At 40.6% G+C, this 19,783-nt stretch overlaps 1 protein-coding gene across 1 annotated transcript in view; it reads left to right on the top strand.

Moving 5' to 3' along the window:
- tox3 (TOX high mobility group box family member 3) overlaps positions 1 to 19,393 on the top strand; it is a 40,818-nt gene extending 21,425 nt beyond the window's left edge. Inside the window, exons 3-7 of the mRNA XM_034680929.1 lie at positions 7,087 to 7,338; positions 16,020 to 16,283; positions 16,388 to 16,618; positions 16,729 to 16,809; positions 17,012 to 19,393. Of these exons, the coding sequence (XP_034536820.1) occupies positions 7,087 to 7,338; positions 16,020 to 16,283; positions 16,388 to 16,618; positions 16,729 to 16,809; positions 17,012 to 17,854 (1,671 nt within the window). The 3' untranslated portion in view covers positions 17,855 to 19,393. The remainder of the gene's footprint in view (positions 1 to 7,086; positions 7,339 to 16,019; positions 16,284 to 16,387; positions 16,619 to 16,728; positions 16,810 to 17,011) is intronic.
- The last annotated feature ends 390 nt before the right edge of the window (positions 19,394 to 19,783 follow it).

Below are 19,783 nucleotides of genomic sequence, written 5' to 3'. Positions count from 1 at the left end.
AGAGATATTGTTCTCTCGAAATGTCTTCATACTGTAAGATTTGCTATGGAAGGAAAAGTAGAACAGCAAAGTTGGCAACCTTTAATATCATACAGTATAAGCCCTAAATATGACATATAAAGCGCTCTAAATTACTCTAAATGATGAATTCCTTTTTGACTGTCTCCGTCTTCGTCTTAGAAAACTTAATTTCATTGCCTGAAAAGCTGTCTGCTAAAACGCTACCTGTCTTGAAACCCACAAAGACATTAAGCTTACAGAAAGAAGAGCTCGACTCACCATATATTGCCTTTTGGTAACTTGTGAGAGCTGACGCTGATGTGATCTGACTGTCTTGACTGCACTCTGTAAGATAAAGTGATATCCAAGAAAGCAGAGAATATAAACACCTGTTTTCTTCCTCTTTTCAACGATGTAATGAAGTAGCCCAAAAAGATTCCATAGCTCTGTCAGTCTCAGAGCCACTCTATCTGTCGGCACTTACCAAAAGTGAAATGTCACCAGCGATCTGAATCTGTTGGAGCTGCAGGAATAAAACTGTGTATTGTACTGATACATTAAAAGAAAGAAGGGGAAAGCTGTTCCTCTGGAGGTATACAACCGCCCTCCCTGAGCCATAGAAGTCCTAACAGTGTGCTAAATTTACCCGCTCTATTCCCCCCTCCACCCACTTCTCTGCCCTGTCATTAGAGACAAGTGCACCGAAAATACCCATCATTCTCTGTGGTTCAAACGGGCCAATCTCATCCAGTTTAGCAGGGGAGATTGATCTGGCTTCAAAAACCCACAGCAAAGCATCACTACACAGCTCCAAAATAGTCAGATAGATGTCATTGTTAACCTCATTGTTTTTATTCACCTCACAGGGGTGGTCTTGATGAAACTGTGAAGTTGTGAGTTTTAGTGTGTGACCTTACTTTCATTAAGTGTGTGTTCTACAGAGTGTTATGGAAGAAGTTTAATTTTCTCCTACTTTTACGCTGAGTGGGTGCTGAAGCCCTCTGTAGCAGGGACCACGCCGACACGAGCTGCTTGGAGAGCGTTCAGCCCCCAGCTGAGAGGGACCACTGTGGCAGTCAGGGGAATGGGGGATGGGCTGGAGTTTGAGGGGAGACTTCTTTAAAAAAAAAAAAAAAAAGCCCAGTTGATTTGCATTTTATCAAAAGGAGCAACTGTTTCCAGTGTTAGGGCACAGATGGTATTGTGCTTAGGAGAGAAAGAGAAGAAGTCCTCTGCACAGCTTTTTCTTCGTAAGCCAAAGAGTGTCCTGTATTGTTTGTTGTAACCTGAGCTTAAACTTGGAATAATGTGGGGTTATGAGGTTTAAATCTATCCCACTGTAATGCTATATTAATGTCCTGGATGTGTCTGCCTTAAGCTGAAAATACAGGGTAAGAGGAAGTCTCTATTGTGAGGGCCTTTTGATGAGCAGCTAACTTTGACAGCAAGGCTCAATTTATGCAGCCACATTCAGTCAGCTGTTGTTTCAGGTCAACCCAAGATGCACTCTTTGACTTTTTCATATTTGAACTTCCTTATGTTGCTTCTTCTCTTCCTCAGAGTAGATCTGGGAAAAATGATTAGCTTTGAATTATTGATGTCTTTAACTTAAATATCCATTTGCGCTTCTTTAAAAAAGATTCAGATGTTGGTAAAGTTATAACCCTTGATTGCATTATTGTCACATTTTATATCAATAATTTTGGCTCAAGTTCTATCAGAATAAAATAAACATAATAAACACCAATCTCTGTGAAACAAACTACTTATTTTGACAAGTTTTCTTGTTTGCCCATAATCTGCAAACCTTTTGTTTTTACTTCACAGAGGTTAAGTTAGCATCAGTGCAAAGTTTTAGCCAGGTGATACTACTTACAGAAATGAAAACTGAATTTTTGTTTTCGTTTTGCTCAACAGCAAAAGACAAGGTATGCCACTTTTTAACACTTGGTACTGTTGTGACAAATGACAGCATTGGGGTAATACTAAATGCTAAATCCTAGTTACAGTAGTGGAATCATAAACTCAGTAAAAGGATCCACCCATGGTTGTTATATTGCTTACCTTAGCTAACATTGGAATCCATAAACTACTGGTCAATCCAGTTCATACTGAGTATGACAAAGCACATACACTACCAGTCAAAAGTTTGGAAACAACTTCTCATTCAAGGGTTTGTATTTGTTAAAATTATTTGAAACACTGTAGATTAATACCAAAGACATCAAAACTATGAAAGAATATATATGGAATTATTTAATTAACAAAAAAGTTTTAAACAACCCAGAATATGTTTTATATTTAAGATTCTGTAAAGTAGCCCCCTTTTTCCTTCATGACAGCTTTGCACACTCTTGGTATTCTCTCAGTCTGCTTCATGAAGTGGTCTCGTGGAATGGTTTCTAATTAACATGAGCCTTTTCAAGAGTTCATTTGTAGAATGACTTGCCTTCTTAATGTGTTTGAAACCATCAGTTGTGTTGTTCAGAGGTAGGGTTAGTACACAATGGATAGCCTATTTGACTACTGTTGTAATCCATATTATGGCAAAACCATATTATTTCATAGTTTTGATGTCTTCGGTATTAATCTACAATGTTGAAAATAATTTAAATAAATAAAAAACATTGAATGAGAAGGTGTGTCCAAACTTTTGACTGGTAGTGTATGAATAATGCAATTGAATGCAGGACCTATTGCGCACAAAACAGAATGCTTCTACATCAGAATAGCACACTTGTATTTGCTGTTCGAATGGCTGATGTATCATTTACCTTATGCACTTAGAGGATGAGATAAGATGACCTTGGTGTGCCTAGTAAGGCATACATCCTAGCGGAGAAAGCTTGACTGCTTTCCTCAGGGAAAAGGATACTGTACACTGAGATTGTGTTCCACTCAGATGTATCACGTTATTTTCTCAATCAAGTTAGAGACTTGTTATCAACTATAAATATGTAGAAATGGACTACAAATGATCCAAATTTGAAATAATGTTGATGATGGGTGCCATAGTTGATGTTGTCATTTGAGTAGCTGCACTCAGCTGTTCTATCTTTGAAACTGGATCCTCAATCTTGTCTCTATTGATTCGGAGGCCTATTATATGGAGTAATTGCATGCCGTTGCCTTTAACAAGTCTTGGTTATTGCATCTGTGAACTGCATTACCAAGTTTATTGAAGGACTGGGAGTATTGCCTAAAAAGCCTTTTCTAACTCTTTGTCCCAGGGCTGAAAGAGCACAATGAAAGCATGAGGTGAAAAATTGGATGAAACATTGGAAGAGAAATTTCCGTACTGCAATATCTCAACTATTCAGCAGATATTCATGCTCCCCTGAGAATGAAGCCTACCGAGTTTGATGGTCCCAACAGTGAGACTGCAATGTAACATTTTTATTTTTATCTTGACAATGAAAGCATGGGTATGATATTGGGTACAGATATTTTTTTGGTTTCCAGATGATGTAGTAATTGTGTCTCAGTCGTTCCCCTGACTTTTCTGCTCTCAGGTCATCATTAGGTTTACATTAATGGTTTTGAGTAAAATTTCAGGTCATTTTAGTACATCCACTTTGTGTTTTGAGCTAATCACAAACACTTCTATGCTGATATTCTTACTAAAATGCTGAAAATCAGCACGTTAGCTTTGTTGTAGTCACATAAATGTTAGCATTGAGCTCAAAGCACTGCATCTCACAGAGCCACTAGTGTACATTATATTCCCTAATACTTTTTTAGTCTAATTATGTGTGCAATTATTGTACCTTATTACCTGCCACACGTAATTAAGTAACTCTTATTATTTAAGATTAGTGTGTATTAGTTGTCTGTTAGTACTGCATGCTACATAAGGTATAATAAAACAACTGAGGTGCACAATCTGAGGACTGAAGATTTCCCACACACCACTGCTCAGGATGCTCATGCTGACTATATCAGATCTCTCTGTGACAAGCCCTGCTCTGCCCTCACACCACGGGTCCCTGTAGCTGCCAGTGGACAGACAAACACTTTGCCCACCCTTTAACGTGTACATGCCTGCACATCCCAAGCATCTGGCTTACCACTTGGCTCTGTCGAGTCTTTCAGAACAATTTAAATGGATAATCAGGCCGGTGATGCAAAGAAAGTGGATTGTGCATCTCTTAATCTGCGATCAGAGCCCCCTAAGCTGCTCTGGGTGCAGAATTAGACTGGCTTTATGTGAAATGATACTAGACAGTGTGCAACACTGTTACACTCTGTGGGTTCCTGTAAAATCCGGCACTTCTTCCCTGGGGAGAAGGTCTTTTCTTCCCAGGCAGCTGACATCTTCCATACCCCCCCAAATGAGACTCAAACGCCATGTCTCCATTATCAGTGCCCCTAGTGCATATGTTAATTTGTATCATCATTAACAAAGAGAGGCGATGCACAGGAGTACAGAATGTGATACTGATCTTGTGCTAGTTTTCCTCCCCCACAGTAATTTGTTTCTTTTTCTATCCGCTACTCTCAGTCTGTCATGGAGAAACTAGTGTTCCTTAAGTGCATGTCTGCATTCTGCTTAAAGGTCACAGTCATGCTTCTGATTCTCTCCCACAAAAGTGAAGCTCACCTCAGTCAACCTGCTCCTTTGGCATCTCAAATCTCTAGGTTGGCTCTGTAATCCAGGCCACAATGCACCAGCCTATAGGATCCACTGGCCTATATACTGTAGTTCTGTAGTTCTGCCCTGATTTACCTTACACAATGTAACACCACAGGAAACCTACTTACTTCAGCAAATAGTTACCATAGCAGAACACGATCAGGGAAATGTAATGCTATTATACCCTGCTTGAATTTATGTGCCTTGTTCAGTGTAAATGACTGGCCTGGATAAGGAAAGACCCAGACAGGGCTGTTATTCAGTTAGAGAGATTATAACAGTGTGCCAGTGCTTTCAGATTGTTACATGATATGACACAGATGAGACAGGGACCATAGATCTCAGGGCTGGTGTAGAGGTTGACCCCACTCCACAAGAGATGTTACAAAAGATGAATGAGGACAGTAATGATGAACAACCTCTGATCCTTTCCATGTGCTCCTGGAACTTTTCGCCCATGACTCATGACAGTTTAGTTGTTGTGTTTTATAAACCCTCTGTGTTTTGATTCACATGCTGCTGAACAGGCATTATTGTGACCTAAGTTCCGGAGGCTTTTTGAGTGGACTGAAGCATAATATGACAGCAGAGGACTCAGAGTAAATGGTTCCTACTGAAGGTGCTTGTGATTTATTCTGCACTCTGCGAGCCAGAGGCCAGGGCTGTGATGAATATGACCTTAGCTCCTTCTGAAAGGAAAGCTGATTCTCTAGCTGTGAAACAAGCAGTGAAAAGTGAAACAGTGGAAGCGAGCAAGAAGAGAGAGAGAGAGAGAGAGAAAGGGGGGAAAGAAAACTCTATTAGCCAACTCTGCCACTGGAATTCATCAGTGCTTGTCAAGACAGCTGCCCTGAGTAGGCAATGAATTAGTTTGAAGTGTCTGTGTGCTAAAGCAAGCAAGGGGGACATTAATACTCTCTAATCAAGGGCTGTGTTGGCATATTCCCTCTGTTGTCTTCCTTCTGCTATTCTATCCCAATCCGGAGACAGAAGGAGAATGAGGATATGTCTGGTTAGCTTTGTTGTTCACCATAGTTTGAACTATCATATGCATAGGTTTCAGGTTAGCTGAACTTCACGTGTGTATTTCCTACAGATTAAGCATCACAATGACTAAATTCATGAGACTAAATGTCTGATAACAACGTGAGGAAAAGTCTCCTCTTAAACAAGGCAAGCAGATCTCTCAAAGTGAGGCGTGATCATTTATAGGACGCACAGTCACAGCAGTTCACAATAATGAAAGCTGCCTTTTGGAATTGGCAAAAAATGAGACTCTTCCACTTTTGACCCTGCAGTTATTTTCCTTCTGCCAGGATAGCCTGAAACTTTAAAATCCAGCATTTCACGAGGCCACCAATGTCGGGATGTAAACAGTGTTGTAAAGTGACTCAAGACCAAGACAGTAGTTTTTAAGGTCAACATTATGAACTTAGTCTTTATGTTTTCTTGAATCTTCTTGATGTGTTTCTTTTTGTTTCATTTCACATAATGCATCCAGTAATACTGGAAGCTTAACCTGATCTCACCGTTATACCCCTATGTTTTCAAGCAGTTTGCCAAAGTGCTGGCAGGTAGAGTCATGCCACTTTTAGCAGGAGGCCCGTGCTTTGAAGAGGTTTTAGTAACTTAGCACCAGCAGCAGCAGCAGCAGCAGCAGCAGCCGCAGTCCAGCACCTCAGTAAGCATGCTGTTTGGCCCTGTGTTCAGCTGCATGTTTGCAGACCTGCAGTGTGGTCATTGTGAGGATATGAATATATTGGCTTTCCAGAGAGAAGCTTAATGCAATGTGCAGATGAAAACAAGACCCAAGTAGGTGAACAGTCCCATCTCCAAGAAGGCACATAAGCAAATTAAGTGTGACCAAAAGCTTTAATTCGAAAGGCAGAGGGATTAGGCTGTTTGATGAGCAGATTTAAGGGTGCAGGCAAAGGGAACAAAAAGAAACACTTCTGGCCAAGCGTAATAATCTTTGAAAATGTTCTTTAAACCCATCTCCCTGTGACGTGTATTTTCACTGCACTTCAACCCAACATCTTCCATCCTCAAGATTAAGGGCTTTTATCGTGTATTCCCTCTCTCTCTCTCTCTCTCTCTCTCTCTCTCTCTCTCTCTCTCTCTCTCTCTCTCTCTCTCTCTCTCCCGTGATTGCTGCTTGATATTTTTGCTTTTGACATCTTCCTCTGCTCCCGCTTTATTCCTTCTTCTCCGTCCTCAAAGTGGACTTTAATAGGTTTAGGAAATGTTACATCTTAGTGCACTTACAGACAAGTGTATTACCACTCTACTAAAACACTCCCTCTTTTAAACAAAGTTGTCTGATTTAATCCCTGAAGGTTTCCATCCGGCATGTTAGATAAGACCCACCTCAGCGATTGCTTTCTGGCTGTTTTGTGGACCTGGATTTCATGATTTTCCTCTTCTTTGCTTTCTCTCTTTCTCTCCCTCTGCAGACTTTTCATACACCCAGCTTGGGCGACGAGGAATTTGAGATTCCTCCCATCACACCTCCACCTGAGACGGAGTCTGGTCTGGGTCTATCTGATGTGGACTCACCTTTCCCAGGAATGCCAGATCCGCCAGCTCCACACAGGGGTCCAATGATCCCTCAGTTCCCCCCTCAGAGCCTGGATCTACCCTCTATTACCATCTCACGCAACATGATGGACCAGGAAGGGTTGTCTCTCAACAACGGCCATCCTGTGGTGAGCACGGTTATTCATCACTGCAATATAAAGTTTATTTACAGCGAGTAGAGAAGTTTTATTCTCATACGTCATCATGCAGATATGCAGCTTACTGCTGCTCTATACCTGTCCTACTCATATAGACAGGACCAGTTTACATACCCTGGGAGAATATATGATTTCTTGGGTAGTTTCTATTGTCTTTATGATATAAAAAGAGTAAACACAGTGAACACACTGTTTGATAAAAAATTTGCTTCACCCAACCACTAACCATGAGTGTAAATAATTTGTTTCTCTTATCATTCATATTCTCTGAAAAATGGCCAAAAAAATCACAAATTCTGCCAGGGTATGTAAACTTATGAGCACAACTGTAAATGACGGTATTGAATACGGGTACATGTTCAACACTTATTATCAATGATCAGGCTCATAAAAATATTCTCCGTGGACATAATCTTATAATGTGAAGGCTCATAATACTAACAGAAACATACTTCAGACTCACAGTTTCCTGTTTTCTGTCTACTCGTTCTTATTGAGAAAAATAAACGTGTGTATTCCGTCAGGTGTCAGCCGCGAGCGCAACTGGGTCATCATCAGTCCAGCGGTAGCCTCAGACATCTCTAATGTTGCTGCCCTGAAAACATAGCGTACTAGCAATTCCCACCAGTCTGTTGGCTTTGTATCTAAAGAGTGGGAAATATCCGGTTTAAAGTTGTGAACCTTTGTGTCGTTGTTGGCAGCAGTTGCGCATTGATCCTCTTTAAAAAGCACACGTGAAGACCTGACGCACAGCCGCAACCGCCAGCTGAGCGTCTCCGCTCTGCGCAACACCTTTAACAGCTGATTCACATCAAAACATGCTTTAAACTTACAACACCTTCCTGATAGCTGAATGTAACATGAGACCAGATGATGTTTGTTCAACTTGACGGAAAATTGAAAACAAAAATGCGTGTTTCGAGTAATTTCTTAACAATCAATTAATCGATAATCGATTAACTGTGTACATTCCTAACCATAACCAATTAGTCCCCAAAATAGCAACAGGTTTTGTGTTAATCATCATGTGGCAGCAACCAACAACAACAGTGTTTTGCTAGCAAAGACTGTAGGTTTAGCCAAAGTTAGCAAAGTGCTAGCAATCGCAGGTTATTCTTCCAATATCCTGTATGTTCTTTAAGTAGCATTAGCAGCAAAGGCATACTCTGTACTGGCCAATACATGAGTCTTTATTGAGAAGGATAAATGGCATTAGGGCAGTCCTACTATATAGTATTGTAGACCATTAATATGAGAAGGAAACATTCCTTAAATGAGCCATTTTTTACTGATCTGTAATGTCACCTTCACAGTTTCCGTACGCCTCCTGTTGTCAGTGCATCTGGCGCAGCATCTGGCCTTGTTTACAACACAGGAGGTATATGATCACATTGAGTAAATGCCATGATATTATGTTACTTACTGTGAGGGTTTTTTTTTTAAGCACACAGAGAGTGGTTGATCCTTCTCTGTAAGGTGAGCAGATGTGAAAAGATCACAGGTGTTAGGAGTACAAAGCGTATTCAGCCCCAGAAAGACAGTGAAAATGGGACCCAAAAGTGCCACAGTTTCACATGCTCATATTTAATTCATGTTGCCTCCACAAGCCTGTTTTTTTTTGTAGTGCTGTAAATGCTGATGCATGCTTCTGTCCAATGTCACACGAGGTCCTCAGAGAAGACACATGCTTTATTAAGTAAAAAGATGAGCTTTGTCTTTATGTTAAATTACTCTGTATTACTATTCTCAAACAGACTGGATTAACATAATCCAATATATTTTCCCTTTCTTTTGATGCACTTGGCTAAACAAGAAAAAGAAGACTAAGAAATCACTGTCTTTACATCGATGCTGTTGTGCTATAGATTGTAAGATTGTTGTGTTGGGGTGGAGAGACATTTTCAAATGCCACAATCATAGAAGCATTGAGGAGGAAAAATGGAAATGTCACAGGCTGACTAGTTGTCTTACAATCCTATTACAAAAAACATGGAAGATTAATTTAGAAGAGAAGAAAAGAAAGTACACAGGCATGAGGAGAGAGATGATGATGATGATGTTGAATTTGCTTCGTGAACCACAAAACACATTGCATTGAGAAGAGGTGCCATGATCATTATAACTGTGAATAATAGTGTCTTAGACCCCCTGCTTCCCCCACCTTCTCTCTAACACATTTGTTGAATCACACTGATATTAGAGATATTTATTTACATTCCATATGGGAAGGTGGTTATAACATTTTACAGCCCTTTTTTTTCCTGCTTCCATGCTTCTGGCATGTAAAATAATTGCAGCTTTTAAAAGATCTCCGCTTCATACAGTAAGTGAGCCCCAGAAGGCTTTTGCCTAAAGAATTTTCATTTCATGGTCAGTTAAGCTTTCTACATCTGGAAGAAACGGAGCCTTGACACAATTACATTCCTGACTGTTCTCACGACTTGCTGGAGGATTAGATTTGATTCTCAAACATTATTCCTCTTTAACACCATTTGCATGGCTCATGTCTCTGATTGTGCGGAGACTCTATTAAAAACCGAGGGGAGAATGTGGGTTTCTGCTCCTTGCCTTGTGGCATTGTCGTCGGCACACTACTCACCGTTATCAGTCATCGCACATTGTACGGTAGGAAAGGCTTGCGGTGGCCCTTCATTTCTCCTGCAAATGGGATTGATCCCCAAAAGTCTTGTGCCTATAGAAATCCTATTCATCTGTGGTTTTATCTTTGTCTTGAGAAAAGAACGCAACTTTTAAATGAGATAAGTAACAGCAAGGTTCTCAGTGCATTCTATTTACACAGACAATGATTTACGAAGGCCCTAAGAGGGGTGTTTTGTCATTTTGTCAGCACACTGATAAAGGAATGACAACCTTATATACATGATTACATTCTGTGTTATTTGTTATGGCTGCAGGGGCAAACAAATAAACCGTGCACTATTGCAATTACATTTTTCATCAAGCCAGCATGCTCATATTTCCCAAACACTCGTCTTGGTTTTCTTTGTGTGTACTAGCTTACTGCTGGAGAATATTTAGTGTGTCTCCTATCACAACTTAATGAGAAAGCCAACCAGTGAATATACCTGGGCTATTTTCAAAAGCTTCTTCCATGTCATTGCATTGCCAAGTGTTCTGCTAATTCCTCTCCCCATAATGTTCAGCGTATGTCTCACAAATTGGCCACAGATGCCGGGCTTCTACAAAGAGAAATACATTTTCTCAGCTGCAGTGCGCCTGGCAAGCCCTGAATCTGAAGTCATTATTTATTTAATCTGCTCTCCTAACAAGCTTCTGACTCTCATTTTTGTCTCCCAGCATGTGTCCTCCTGATTTGTGATTGAATCTCAATAGTGCCAAATAGTACTGGAGTTAGAGCTGCCAGTATTGCTTTATTCACAATTTCTCTCTCAATTTTTCTCCCCGCTGCACAGCGAGGGTCTCTGGGTTCTATTTCAAAAAACACCTGGTGCCTTCGACACATTTTGAGGGTTTTCTTGACACATGTAAGCATGTACTGAAATGTCCTCAGTGATTGAATTTGAAACCTACAGCAGTCAAGTAGTTGTATTAGATGTTAAAATCAGTATTTATGAGCTGTGAGCCTTGCTGTCTCATTCTATTTAGCACTATGTGGTAATGCATTATATATTTTTCATTATCAACCACATCCCATTAGCTTAACCAGCAGCAAATAAGTGCTAATATCTCATCTCTCAAGATGAAATATCCATTTGTAGTTAGTTGTTCATTTCATTTGATATTCCTTGATGTTGTGTAGATTGCCAGCGAGTATAATGCTGTCAGCTCTGACCGGTCAGAAACCACTGTATCCTGGATTAAATGGAAAATGTGAGCAGTGTTGCTGAAAGCATGTTTTTCTACACTTTCCTCTTATCTCCCTTCCAAGCCAAGAAGCACTGACATGAGTTGTACATCAATTTAAGAGAGTGGATTTTTTTTTTTTTTTTCGCTCCGTTTCTTTTTTCCTTTCTCCCTCCACAGACAGCTATTGTGACATATTGGGTCAGTCAGAAATGAAAGATATTCATGCAGGCATGCAATACTTGTAATGAAGTCTCAGCTTGACCTTCTGCATGATTGATTCTATAATTTACTTTTCTCAGGCAGCACTCAAAATGAAATGATGTCATGTTGGACAAGTTTTAAATACCCATAATGCATCAGGAGAAATGGGGGAAAGGGGTATGGGTCAGTGGCTGTACCAGACTGAGTTGGATGTTGGGGGGGCGGGGTTCCTCGCCTTATAATCTGGGGGGGTGGGGAGAAGAGATTTGTTTTAAAGTGGGGGTGAGAGGTTGGGAGATATAGACTTGGTCTGCAGCAAAGAAAGAGAGAGACAGAGGAGTATGTCTGACTGAGACTGGGCGGGGGAAAGAAAAACAATTTATCTTCATGCTATTATAGCCTTTACTGGCATTCAAAATTCCATTTTTCTCATTTGGCTTAAGCACAGACTTCAGCAGGTTGCCGAAAATGGAGCAAAAAAAATAAAATGATGTACCCGTTTAGAAGGCGAGTAAAGGAATATGTGCAGCGCACTGATAAACTATCTTTAATAGGACTGACCTTTCATGCTGGCGAAAGTTACTGGGGGATTCATCCTTATAATTACCATATAGATGATTTTACCCCTCTCCTGCCATGGAACATTTCCAAGAGCTCTGGCATTGATTGAATGGAAATTGAACTTGTTAACATTCTTTTCAGCCTGTTACAGCTCAGTACATGGTGCCAGTGTTCATACATTCTCCCCAAATTCCTGATTTCTAATATCTTTAAGAGCAGACTGGAGCCTGCTCTCACTCACATCACAGTTGAGATTTTTATCACTCTGTGAATGCATAATGTTGCAACTTGAGTCCAGCTGCTGTGTTTATTGGCCTGCGTTTATTGTGAAAAGGGTTTCACACATTGTCAATAGTGTTTTTTTTCCCTTCTTCGCTTGTTTTTAGAACACTTCATGTGGCTGTTTGTGGAGTGTTTGCTGTGTTAAGTGTAGACGTGGCCAATGTTGTACAAAACAAGCATTGTTTTTTCTCTTTTTTGCAGCATATGGTTAATTATGTTTCTAAAGGCATTATCAGATTTCAAAATGGGAAATATTAAAAAGATAATCTCATCATAAGAAAACCATTTATTGATTTAGGACTGGATTTTTGCTTGTTAAGGTTTAACAAGCGAACACAAAGATAGACACACACATAGACCTAACCAAAGAGGGCACATCTGGCCACTGTGTACTGAAGATAAGGACTTATTTGCAGATTTACGATGACTATCAAAATATCCAGTTAGATGTCTGCTGTGACTGCTGACAATACTGCAATCAAAATGCAAATGAGAAGGCACAGGGACATAAATAAACACCCTGGTTCTAGATTCATGTTCACAATCAGGGGAACTGTGACTTAAGATGATTTCTTTCACCAGTGTGTAATTAGTTGTTATCTTTTTATTCAAATCAGACATGTGCTAATGCTAGCATGTCACTTATGTCACTGTCACTGCTCTTGATGCATCGAGTAGAAGCAAAATTGCTGTGACTCCAGTTATTGCTAAAATATGTGAAATAATAAGACATCTAGAAAGCTACTGAAAGTGATATGATGAAATGTTTAACTGTGGTCATCAGTGCATATTTTTCAAAAACTGCAAAACATCCAAAAGCTGTTTAACAAGAAACCACCGTATTCCAAACAAATGGCAGAATGGACCATTGCTCTGAGTCAAAACTGCATCTTTGGGATCGAGCAAAAGTGATATTATACAGATGGCCACGACTAATGAGCTCAGTGTGTGTGTCTTTGATGTTCGCAGCAAGCAGAGAGCAAACTGCGAGCCATCATGTTCCCAGTAATGAAGATGACAATAGCACTTGGAACGTGGAGGGTCGCAGATATGTAAATCACATCCGTTTGGTCACAGGCTTGTTTACTGCAGCTTTTATTTGAGAGAAAACTGAAATCTCCTATTTTTTGAAGAACCACAACAATATGTCTTCAATTTCTCCCCCGCCCTTTCCTCACCTCTCACAGAACCTTCCCTAGCACATGTAAATATAAATCCTCTCTCACTTCAGAGATTGTATTTATGATAAGCAGGAGACATGCTATATGAGAAAGAAATGGATTGTAGATCCAATATGTTTCTGTCTGAAATGGTGTTACAATATTGTTTTTGAAGTGCGGCATTCATAAGGTTCTTTCAATAAAGCCAGGTGTGTGGGTTTATGATGTGTTGATGTTGGGAGAGATTGGGTTTGTGCTGCTGAATACCAGATGGATGTACCCAGGGAGAACAAATCACCTTTTCTGTTGTGTTTCTGTTCCATGTCAGCTCTGCTGCCTCTCTGATCAGTCTTCCCTCTGGGGAGCTGGCAGTGCTTGTAATTTCATTCTCTCCACAATCAATGCAAACATGTTGCCTACACCTTCTCTCAGACTCTTTCGAGAACAAAATGTTTTAGCTTTGAAAAAGGTGAAAGATTCTGAGAATGATATTACACTACACCTTGGAAGGTAAAAGGAAGGGAACTTGTTCAAAGCTCTTAAGCTTCATACCTTCAACCAGTTGATTTATGGAGTTGTTATAGAAGAGATGTTCAGATTTTTTTTCTTCTTGATATATTTTTCAATATGGAGTCTTGAGTATTGGCAGATAATGAGTACCAAATGGTCGGGGGGATTAAAAAAATACGTATATTTTTGTCCGATAAACACTGATTGCTGACTTCTATCTAGATACACTCACTGCTAGCATCTCATTGTTGTTTGTCATAGTCTCACCAGTATTTACTGTGACCCTCATGATTTTAGGGATCTAAGTGCTCATTAGTGCTGCACGGTTGGGTAAAATTGTGCAATTACAATTGTCGTGGACAGCGTAGCTATTTCCAGTTGTGATATAATGAATAGTATTTGTATTCTACTTGTTTGGTTAGCAGAAACATACAGAGATTATTTATCACTTTTAAATATGCAAGTCTCAAATTAAAACATACAAATATTAAATAAATACATTTTGATTATTGAAATACAAAAACAGAAATTGCATTCAGGTGATTTTTGTAATATAAACCAAGTGCTCACTGGAGACTCATTAGAGATGCATGTTAATGCAAAGTGTGAGCACTTGTACGCAGAGCTACCTACGTATGTTCTGACTACCCAGGAGGCCTGTTGAAACCAAGAGTAAACAAACGCTCACTCTGTAACTGTGATCTTATTTGGCTTTGAAGACCTTTTAGCTTTTTAGCTCTTTGTCTATGTCTGCACTTGCCTGGTCGTTTTGCCATGTGACAAAGGAACCTAAACTTTTAAGTTTTATACAGCACCTCTTTCTGTTCAAACGTAACTGTAACTGAATCCAAATATTCCCTTATAGTAGATGTTGTAGTATTTTTTTCACCACCAGTTTAGCGTGGTTGGTAATCATGCTTTTACGATACGATACGATGTACTTTATTGTCCCCATAGGGACATTTGTCTTTGACATCAGTGCTGCATATGTTACCTGCTCCTTCAAAAATCACCACAATGACACAAGAACACATAAATAAGAAAAAATACAATGGACATTACACATTCATACAACACAGCCTAATCTTAAAGAGAGAGCACCCTAACACCGTCCCAACCCTAACAGGCTATTTACTATTTAAAATTCTAATAGAGATCGGTCACTCTGTGTTCTGTGCGCTGGATAGTCATGATACCAAAAAAACATTCTGCATGCATGCACACACACAAACTGTCAGACACACACACGCACATTTATTTAAATCGCAAATCACAGCCATTTGTGCGGTTATGTAATTGCACATTCCCACATTGTGATTAGGTTTGCAATTAGATTGATCATGCAGCACGAGTGCTCGTGGTATTAGATCGGTGCATTGACTTGCATTCTTGCCAACATGCAATAGCACATTATATGCTGTATTAAAGACCAACACCCACAGCCCTGTTGTATAAAAGTGTTTTTTCCTATTTTGAGGTCGAATATGATGTTTGAAAAGTGACTATTTCACAGTTACAACCTCAAAAGAAGGTTTCTCTAAAGCATACAGGCTTGTAGCAGCCTCAAAGAAAACTGTCATATAGGTTCATGCTTACAAACTGTGACTCCAACAGTCCTTTTATTGTAGCATGTGAAGGTATGTACCACAGGGGGATCTGCGTCCCCTGTTCTCCTCTTGGGACTGGGCAGTCTATGGCAGTGTCACAGATTACCATACAATAGCGTTTTGAAATGAATCAACTGAGCTGTGTAGCCATCTATTACTGGCTTATAAAGTTGGCTCCTCGGGTGTCAAGATAATTTATCATGGTCTGTAATAGAGACATTTAAGACCCGGGACATTGTGACATGCTATCTGCCACATAACAATCCACAGAAACCAGTGACCCGATTTCCTCTCTGGTAAAGAGATACAGCCTCATGAGCTTTGTACACTGGGCAGTAGGATGTCACCATGGGGACAGAAATATCTCTGAGCTGGATGAAGAGAAATGAGGAGGCAGCTAGACCCTTAATAGCAGTATGAAAGCAGAGGGAAAAGGATCAGTAACACATCACCTTTGATTATCACTCTCTAATGAAGCCCTCTTTAATCAATGTCTCTACAGAATATTGGACAAGGCCATCTTCGCCAGTATCCTCCAAACCCCGCCATGGTGATGAAGTCCATCATCAGCATGAACAGCCCCAACGGGATGCTATCAAGAAACCAGCTGACCACTATCAACCAATCCCAACTCAATGCACAGCTGAGTCTAAACATGGGAGGACCCAACATCACCCACACTTCCCCATCACCACCGGCCAGCAAGTCCGCCACCCCATCTCCCTCCAGCTCCATAAACGAAGACGACCAGGATGAAGGAAACAGGGTGAGAAAGTCAGAAAGTATTCAGATGACTGCTTTAAATGGTCATTGTAGAGAATTATGTCAATGATGTAAATGTCTTTATATTAATCTATGTGATTATTGCAGATCATTGGAGAGAAGCGACCAGCCCCAATAGATCCCGCAAAGAAGCCCAAGACTCCCAAGAAGAAGAAGAAGAAGGATCCCAATGAGCCTCAGAAGCCAGTGTCAGCGTACGCCCTGTTCTTCAGAGACACCCAAGCAGCAATCAAGGGGCAGAATCCCAACGCCACCTTTGGAGAGGTGTCCAAGATTGTGGCGTCCATGTGGGATGGACTAGGAGAGGAGCAGAAGCAGGTACTACATGGTTTGATTATTAAAACAGAAGTAAATTAGAGTTGAATTAATTTACATCAGAGATCCAGAATCTTTTTTGTTCATTCACACATACCTTTTTGTCATCACAGGTTTACAAAAGCAAAACAGAAGCAGCCAAGAAAGAATATTTAAAAGCCCTTGCTGCATACCGTGCAAGTCTGGTTTCCAAGGTAAGAAATGGTTTCATCCTTTCACCTGAGAAATGTGTTAATTTGATTGGAGAGGGGTTTACATTTCCAAAATGTCCTTTTATAACATTGTAACTGCAGCAATTTGATTTCTTTAAACTGTATGCCCATATGAAGGAATTGCATTTTTGAGAGGCAAAACTCTGGCTTTGTAGATAGATTAAGACTTCTTTTGTCCACCCAGGCTGCAGCAGAATCAGCTGAGGCCCAGACTATCCGGTCAGTACAGCAGACCTTGGCCTCAACCAGCCTGTCCCCAGGCCTGGTGCTGCCTTCACCCCTCAACCAGCACCCCTCCATGTCAGCCGCTGCCCAGGCCCTCCAACAAGCCCTACCACGGGCTATTGCCCCCAAACCTCTGCAGATGAGACTAGGAGGCAATCAGATCGTGACCTCAGTTACGGTGTCCCACCAGAACATGTCCCCTGGGATGCCACCCCAGATGCTGGGCCAGATGGGTAACGGAGGGCCCATGGTGGCAGGTGCCCAGTCCACAGCGGTGTCTCAGATGAGCCCACCCATGCAACCAGTGCAGCAGCACACCATGCAGCAGATGCAGCAGCAGCAGCAGATGCAGCAGCACCTCCAGCACCATCAGATGCAGCAGCAGCAGATGCACCACCAGCAGATCCAGCAACAGATGCAGCATCAGCATTTCCAACACCACCTCCAGCAACAGCTGCAGCAGCACCACATGCAGCAGCAGCAGCAGCAGCAGCAACAGCAACAGCAACAGCAACAACAACAACAACAACAACAACAGCAGCAGCAGCAGCAACAGCAGATGCAGCTGCAGCACATGCAGCTGCAGCATCAGATGCATCAGCAGCAGATTCAGCATCTCCAGCAACAGCAACAGCAGCAGCACCAGTCCCAGTGTTCCCCACCGCAGCACTCTCCTGGTACTCCCCATTCAGTGGGAGGCTCTGCATCGCTTGGCAGCCCCCAGCCCACCTCCCAGCAGCAACCCCACCCTTCCCAAATCCAGGCCCATGCCCAGGTCCTGTCCCAGGTCAGCATTTACTGAGCCAAATGGAAATCCTATCTCAAAGAACAGGAATAGAATAAAAGCATCATTCCACGTTGCTTTTCTAAGTTGCACTTAAGAAGTGTGTAAGATTTAGAATGTTATACAAAGAACTTGTCCATTGTTATAGACGGATATGCACACACCTGTACAGGGGATAAACATGTTAACTGGGGTTTTTTCTGTCATGGGCTTAGCTATGGCAGAAGCCTATTAGGACGAACGCCCAGATGTTGTTTATTTGTTTGTTTGTGAGGTCTTTCAGTTGTCAATTTAAATTGACTGGGCACACAATATGTTGAAAGCCATGTCTTTCGCTGTTTTATTTAACAATAAAGCTTTATTTATGAGGCCTGAGTTGTCAGTTCAGTGCAGCAAAAGGACATATTGAAAACATTTCAACAAAAGGATTTTTATCAGCTCTGCCTGGACTGAATGACTCACAGGATTCTGCTGGAAACCAGTAACCCACACATCTGTCTTTGTTCCCACACTGGCCAGTATATAGTGAGATTTTCTTTACTCTAACCTTTCTCTTTCACTGGTCGCTCTGGAACTGTTCAATGGTGTGGGGGAAATGGTTGATCAAATCGTCACACGTTGGAGGCCCAGTGATATTTGAACGAACTTGAACCATGTCACAAAGGCAGACAATGTCGAGAAGAATAAGGGGAACAGAAAATAGATCTGAGTGAACGACTGAACAGACTGAGACAGACCTGCCATAAATCATTTATGTCATCACATCACACCATCAAACTGTAGCTGTAATCTGCTGTACATGTTTTGTAGAGTGGGGGCAGAAGAAACCTCCTTTATCCAGATGATTGGTCCAAAAGCGTGTAATCCCCCAAAAATTCTTCTTTAATCTATTTGTTTTTACTTCAGATGTTTAACAATTAAATTATGTTTTTATTTTGTGTAACAAAGGGGATATTTTATGGTAAATACAAATATCTGGATCAAGGCAGATGGTTTGGGGATTGATGTATTTTTACTCTGCTCCTTGATACAGTCATTGTTTTCAAAAAAATAAAACAAGCAGAGCCAGTTTGTTGCACTGCCAAAGCCAACTGAAAAGGCATCGGAGGTATTTTTGCCAGCTGTATAGAAGTCCCTGACAAAAAAAAGAAAATGTTGTACATTTTTCATATCACCTGTTGTAAAGTTTTAATATGTGAGGCTTTAATTAAAACATTGTTAAACGACCTGTGGATTGCTATATCACATAGTGCATTTCTGCTCTTTTATACTTTTTTATGAGTTACAATAGCAGCGTTTAATTTTGTTTGTATTTTGCTTACAAATCAACCGCTTTCAAAAGCTGTCCATAGAATAAATGCATATCTGTATGGAGTTCTTGAAAAAGTTGTTTTCAGCTCACCGTAGGAGAAGTAATTTAATGTTTGAGTTTTTGCTCGGCCATAAGGATGAATCCAGAGACATTCCATCACTAATATGATAGTAGCCATAATTTTGTATGAAGTATTATATATTTCTTTGTGTCTCTGTTCAAAATTAAACTATCAATCACAAATATTTATTTGGAGGAATTGGTTTATTTCAAAAGTTATGTAATTTCTATGAAGCATTCCTCAACGTGTTCCTGACAACAATGAAAGATACATACATAATAATATTCATAACACTTTCCTTATGAGACATCTTAAAAAAACAGTTTTTATTGGAACAATTCTATTGGAGGAAAATACTTCAAGGTGAGCATTCCTGTTGGCATTATCATAGTGTGCTTTTCCTGAGTGATCTGAACAAAAGTCCATTGTAACTGTGTGTAAAAACAGTGTTGATACTGGACAAGGTCAGCTTGTAACTGGTACTTGTCTCAATAACAGTCCCCTTTTCACACACCAGTGCACTGGATTCTGCCTCTTTCTTACTCCCTTCAAAATCGCTTCATTTTCAAGACAT

Source organism: Notolabrus celidotus, chromosome 3, assembly GCF_009762535.1.
Source record: "Notolabrus celidotus isolate fNotCel1 chromosome 3, fNotCel1.pri, whole genome shotgun sequence".
Lineage (NCBI taxonomy): Eukaryota > Metazoa > Chordata > Actinopteri > Labriformes > Labridae > Notolabrus > Notolabrus celidotus.
Note: the sequence above shows the minus strand (reverse complement) of the source record. Positions and strands in the feature narration are given on the sequence as shown.